The sequence below is a fragment of the Elaeis guineensis genome, chromosome 3, assembly GCF_000442705.2.
Source record: "Elaeis guineensis isolate ETL-2024a chromosome 3, EG11, whole genome shotgun sequence".
NCBI classification, from domain to species: Eukaryota; Viridiplantae; Streptophyta; class Magnoliopsida; order Arecales; family Arecaceae; genus Elaeis; species Elaeis guineensis.
The window spans coordinates 90,738,922-90,745,624 of NC_025995.2; the positions used below are offsets into that span (position 1 = coordinate 90,738,922).

At 38.0% G+C, this 6,703-nt stretch overlaps 1 protein-coding gene and 1 pseudogene across 1 annotated transcript; both read right to left on the bottom strand.

Moving 5' to 3' along the window:
• Positions 1-220: 220 nt before the first annotated feature.
• Positions 221-2,207, bottom strand: LOC105042077 (cytokinin riboside 5'-monophosphate phosphoribohydrolase LOG-like; annotated as a pseudogene).
• Positions 2,208-3,313: 1,106 nt separating this feature from the next.
• Positions 3,314-6,479, bottom strand: LOC105037079 (cytokinin riboside 5'-monophosphate phosphoribohydrolase LOG7-like). Its single transcript, XM_019847753.2, has 3 exons — positions 6,301-6,479; positions 5,093-5,096; positions 3,314-3,997 (listed from the first exon to the last, which is right to left on the bottom strand). The coding sequence occupies exons 1-3, from the start codon at positions 6,477-6,479 to the stop codon at positions 3,314-3,316; spliced, it is 867 nt and encodes a 288-aa protein (XP_019703312.2).
• Between the last annotated feature and the right edge of the window lie 224 nt (positions 6,480-6,703).

The following is a 6,703-nucleotide window of genomic DNA, read 5'->3' on the forward strand; positions in this document are numbered from 1 at the left end:
TTGTTCTTCCTTATATTTTTGACCTCTCTGTTGATTTTGAGCTTCAAAATATTTTACATGATGTTCATATGAGAAAGTTTTATGCTAACCTAAAATTTCCATGTATTTGTTTTTGATTTTTGAATACATGTATTATTTTGAGAGTTTATATAAAAAAGGGCACAGATGTTGGACAAATAATACTTTTTCCCCCTCATTACAACCAAATAGGGAAGTATGATCAAGCAGAAAAAGTCTGGAAGAAAATTTCCAACTCATTTCTAGGGGTCTGATCCTTGATATCCCAAACAAAGCCAGATTCATAATTCCACACATGTGCCTCCGACTTTCGAACAAGTTCCTTAGCTGATGGGGCTGAGGTTGCGAGCAGCTTGAGTTACAGATCCTTGGTTACTAGCCTTGTCAAAGAGTGACAAGAATGAATCATAAAAGCCAGCAACATCTGAAAGGCCAACTGTTTTCTTATGGATCCCAAGTTGATCTCACGTAAGAATCTCTAGTAACTCTTCAAACGTTCCATATCCACCTGGCAAAGCAATAAAGCATCTGCCCTCTGAGCAATCTTATTTTTCCTTTCATGCAGGTGTCACACCACTTCAATCTCTCCTATACTATCATCAGTTAATTCTCTAGGTATCAAGTATTTTGGAATAAATCCCACGACATGGCGTCCTTTGTCATGGACTGTATGTGCAACAACGCCCATCAATCCATTAGTCCCTCCACCATACACCAAGTTTATGCCCCTCGCTGCCAGTTCTTTTCCTAATTCCATGGCAGCCTCCTGGTGGTTGGCGTTCTTCTCCATTCGACTTGCACCATAAACGCAGATCCTCCCAAATTAATCTGGACTTCTTGTTCTTTGCCTGCTTCAAGGGTAACTCCATTCCCTCCACTCTGTCAATTCTTTTGTCCACCCAGGGGCCACACTTTACAAGAAAGGAAAAATAGTTTTAGCTCTATAAGATTTGGTTTCTGACACAAGGCAATAATAAAAATAATGTCTCAAAATTATTGTTTTTCATGTAATGGAACAAAAATATGAAATTATTAGAATGTTAAAACAATGGATATATTGATAACTATTATGCTTATATATGAAATATAAGTATTCAAAGTTTTAAGTAGTTCTTATGTTAAAACAATTGGTGGCGGTCTATTCCTAAGATACAACGAACCATTTCATATTCTTCTTGAAGTGCATACTTTAATGAAGGAGAATCAGGATCGAACCCGAACTAGTCAAATCCAAATAAGTTGAAAATCAGTTAATTTGATTGAAATAATTTTTCTCAATCATCTTTTATATGGATATAATCCTCTTCTCAAGTACTTAATGAGTGTACTTAAATTCACTCAATTAGTGCTCTTAATTCTCTCCTCTAATATGGTGTTATATGGATAGAAAGGGATGCTATTTTGATGGATGGGAGGTATGATTATTTTTCTATTTATAGATATGAAAGGGTGAGTGTGGTTAGATCCTTAGACATTTTTTTGTTGGATGCATCCCTTCACATAATCCATCCATTCGTTAAGGATTATATCTTTGAAATTATCATCAAATTGGATATATTTTTTTATTAGAATGCATATTTTCATTTATGAAAGTCTCTTGAAGAGATCGTTTGCGATACATCCGCTCGAAATGTCATATGAGGAGAGAAAGCGACTTTTCTAAAATATCTCGTGAGAAATAATTAAGAGATATGTCCGTATAATCCTGTAGAATTCTAAAAGATGAGAAAAATAAAGATAAAATACTGAATCTCATCTTTTTAAGAAAACCAAGTTATTAGGGACTCCAAGATAAGATTTTATATTTAAATAAGTTTATACTTATGAAATTTCAAAATTTTAAAATTTTGGATTAAATATTTGATTAATAAACCAATACGCTCAATGTTGCACAATTACAAATTTTTATCTTCTATCTACGACAGCGAAGATGACATATACGGGAGGATAACTTTGAGCGGAAGCCATGCGAATAGGAGTTGTTGGAATCATGATGAATGGGGGAGGACTTGATTGGGTTAGGACCATAGCCACCAGTGGTAGAGGAATTGGTGGAGGAAGAGGTGCAAGCAAAGATGGCAAGCTCAAATCTCAATTGTGGGTGGAGAGAATCTTATTCAGAAATTGAGGTCATTGAGGCCAGTGATAGCCTGGAAATAGGCCAATTCATCCTGGAAGCCTTTCATCATGGCCGGTTATCGATCCCTTGTGGCAATCTTTAATTTCTGGGTTAGGGTTTGGGTGAACAAGACAAAGATGCTATCCCCTAAGTCTTATTTATCTGGGATTCCGACATTCTAACTCTACATGTGTCCTTCAATTTTGGGGATTCAATGACGGATGCAAATGATTTCAATAGTGTTTATATACTATATAGTGCTTAAAGTTATCTTTATGTAATACTTAATTTGCTAATGATATGTAGAGGTTTGGATATAAGTTTGAAGAATGGCCCTTCACACTCTCCATATCGTTATTATTATGGTTACGTTTTATTTGACATTAAAGGGCAAGGCATTGTTGAAGATAGATCTTTAGATGGGATATTATGTTGAGTAATTTGAGGTGAAGGTAGCATCATCTCATTAAGACAACGTTTTGGGAGTTGAAATGAATGGAGTATTTGGAGATGTGTTAGTAATGCACGCGAATAATTGAAATTGCAAAGTAGCTTGTTCTTTTTTTTGCTGTTGTCACAGCCATGACCATTCTATTGGATTGCAATGAAGATAAGGGTGAGTTAGGTAAAATGAAATAGAAAAATTATGAGTCTTGTATGAACCAGCGGTGCATATATATTTTACTCATCTTGATTGCGGCACATCTTATCATCCATCAAACTTTTTAACTCTTTTTTTTTTCTTTTTTTGGTAAGAGAAAATGCCTTGAGCCAAGAGATTTGCTGATACTCAAGCATACGTGTTAGTCATCTGGAGGAGCAAATGCCCCCAGCTTAACCCTAGTAGAAAAAAGAAGTTTTATTTGCATTCTAGGGTGCCACTGCAGCTAACGTTTTGCAGCTTTGAAAAGATTTTCTATATTTCCAAAACAACGGTAATATTTTCTAACAAATCATCTTTGCATGCAATTTCCCATGTCAAAATGAAACCCATCTAAAACAAAGACAAAGCCCTTATCATCAATGGATCTTACTCCTCTCATGCAGCGTGCGTCAAAACGAAACTAATCTGAAAATAAATAAGACAGATATTCGATAAATAACGCTTTCTTCTCTCATAATTACGACCAAATAGGGAAGGATGATCAAGCTGAAAAAGTTGAGAAGAAATATTTTCTACTCATTTCTTGGGGTTTGATCCTTGACATCCCAGACAAAGCCAGATTCATAATTCCACACATATGCCTCCAACTTTCCAACAAGTTCCTTAGCTGATGGGGCTGAGATGATGAGGTTGCGAGCAGCTTGGGTTACAAATCCTTGATCAGTAGCTTTGTCGAAAAGTGACAGCAATGAATCATAAAAGCCATCAACGTTTAAAAGGCCAACTGGTTTCTTATGGATCCCAAGTTGAGCCCTCGTAAGAATCTCTAGCAACTCTTCAAACGTTCCATATCCACTAGGCGAAGCGATAAAAGCATCCGCCATCTGAGCCATCTTACGTTTCCTTTCATGCATGTGTGTCACCACTTCAATCTCTCCTATACTATCATCAGTTAATTCTCTAGGTATCAAGGACTTTGGAATAAATCCCATGACACGATGCCCTTTGTCATGGACTGTACGTGCGACCGCGCCCATCAATCCATTACACCCTCCTCCATACACCAAGTTTATGCCCTTGGCTGCCAATTCTTTTCCTAATTCTATGGCAGCCTTATGGTAGTTGGCATTCTTCCCCATTTGACTTGCTCCATAAACATAGATCCTCCCAAATCTGGACTTCTTGTTCTGTGTCTGCTTCAAGGGTAACTCAATCCCCTTCTCTCTGTCAGTTCCTTTATCCACCCAGGGGCTTAACTATACAAGAAAGCAAATATAGGATTAGCTTTTTGTTACAAGGCAATAATGAAAATAATATTTCTCAATTATTCCTTTTCATATCATGGAATAAAAATCTAAGATTATTAGAATGTCAGAAAATGATGAACATATTGATAGCCATTTTGCTTATATATGAAATACCAATACTCAAAATTTAACTTGTCGTAAAATGTCGGTTTTTTTTTTTTTTGGTAGGTAAACTGTTCTTTATTATTTAGCATCATGATAGCTATATTTTGGAAGAAAATGGCAAAATGAAAAAGAAAACTATAGGATGAGACCGAGTTTTGCATTCATTATCCAAAAAGGCACTCCCAAACTATTGCCCTCCTTGGGATTATGACCATCTCGAGATGACATGATCATGAAGGGGAAGAAAATATCCAGAAAAACTTTGTAAAAAAAATATTGAAGCACGAAAAATAAAAAGAAAAATTAAAAATGGAAGCTCGAGAGAAGGAGAACAAAGTTTTAGAGCATGGGACTTAGTTGTAGATACTGGAGTTCTCTAGGTACCTAGACAGCTGGACCTAAGCCATGCAGGAGACCTAGTTAGGTAACTTCATGGATTCATTTGTAAGGGGGGTAATTGGCGTTTTAACAGAATAATCATTGAAGACAGACGTTACAACTAATCATGATTGCTGTGGTTTGAAAACAAGAAATGTGGAATGCAAAATTGAAAATTGTTCCTTGTAACATGGTTATTTGATGAGTTATTTCTATTGTTGTTTGTTTACAATTGTTGGAATAATTTTCAAGTTAAGGGTGGCTGAATTTGGCTGGTTTGGGACCCTCGTTCTAGCACTCATTTAATATTGTTGTGTCCTGCATCTCTGTAAATTCTTTCCCCTGTTTTGTAAAAGCTGGGGGCTCATCTTTCAGCCTCCATTTCCCAAAAAAAAAAAAAAAAAGGTAGCTGAAGAACCAAGACCAAATGTTAAAAGTAAGCTATGCCATCCTTCCCCTGGAATACCTGGTATAAGAAAGTTTGACAAGGATGACTTTGTTCTTTTGTATATTTTATTAAAGAAAAATTTTGCAGAACATAAAAAGAGAGAAAAATAAAACCTTCCTACAAACAAACAAAAAGGATTTCCAGAAATCTAGAAACAGGTCTTTACAGTAAATTCTATCTACAAAAAAAATAAGGAGAAAATCTGATTTTTGAAGAATATTATGTTTTCCGAACAAATATTTTGTTTTGGTTAGCATATATAGGACATATTTCAAATAGTATGACCGCATTATTTCCACACCAAATGCTACCTCAAGAAAGCCCTAAAAAAGGCGATGTTCCATCCATATGTATGGCCAATTTAATGGAGTGACTGTGTATGTCTTATATGATCGTTAGCCCAAAGAGTCAACAGTACAGTTAAGTGGAACCTTCAATTAATCACATAAATACCATACCAACCAAAATTTGAAAATCTACAGAAGCTATGAACACACAGAAATCCAAATTAGTATATCAATGTAGCACTTCTCCCTTAAAATCATTCCAAACCATCAAACATTATATAATATGCTGCATGGTCAGAAAAATTTAAAATTAATTTTCTGACACTTTATTGTGGTTTTGTTGCAACAAATAGTATCATCTAGTAACTATGATAGCAAGAGAATGACATTGGAGCTGCTTAGCAAAGAAAAAAAAAAACATTTTCATTCTGTAACAAGAATTAAAGGAAATTCTTGCATATATAATGATGAATACATGACAACCATTATCAATAACCATTACAGGACCAGTTATTTGAAACCACATGTCATAGAGTGCCATCTGAGTTTTATATGCCGCGAATAAAGAAATATGCATGTGCTTGAGAGAAAGAGAGAGACCAACCATATGCTAAGATGAGCAACACTAGCGACAAAAAAGCAGAGTTCTTAGCCTCCACGACCACTCTCCACCTCACAACATATGGAAGGAGATGAGTTGAGAGTGTCATGGAAATTATCCCTCCACGTAAACTTTAGGGATGTGCTGGGTTGGAGGGAGTTAGAGCTGGAATGGGAATGAAAATGAGAATGGAAATGAGAATAGATCATTTTTTTTCCAACTGTTTGGTCAGAGAGAGTCTGATTTCGATTTTATGGGAGAACCAGAATAGCTCAATCTCCTCAAAATTCAATCCCGACTCTATCCCACGGATTCAAAATCCATTCCGCTATGCCTCACACTCCATCTCAATTCCTCGACCACTTGAACCAATCCGATTCCTCGACCTCACCTCCACGGCTATGAAAGCTGGTAGCAGCGTCAAGGCACCGACGATTGGGGGGCCGGTGGTGGCAGCACGGAGAAGTCATGGGCCGCTGATGGTTGGGGTGCGGCGGCGACAGCACGGTGAAGCAACAGGCCAGAGTCAATGGGTGAAGAGGTGAGATCGAGAGCGGAGAGGAGGCACCGGCGCCGGATGTGAGGGAAGAGAGCAGAGGAGCTGCGAACCATCGGGAGGGGGGGGGTTGGGGGGTTGGTTGTGGCTCGAAGGAGGCGCAGGCCGCTGGGGGGGGGGGGTGTGTGGGGGAGCCATGGACCACCAAGGGTTTGGAGGGTGGGTCGGAGAAGGTGCTAGTCTCGTGGGAGTAGGGGTGGGGATGGGAGTGGCGCAAAGAAGCGAAGGAGGCATTGCATGGGGGACCGTGGGGGGTGGCTCGGAGGAGGGCGGCCCGCAG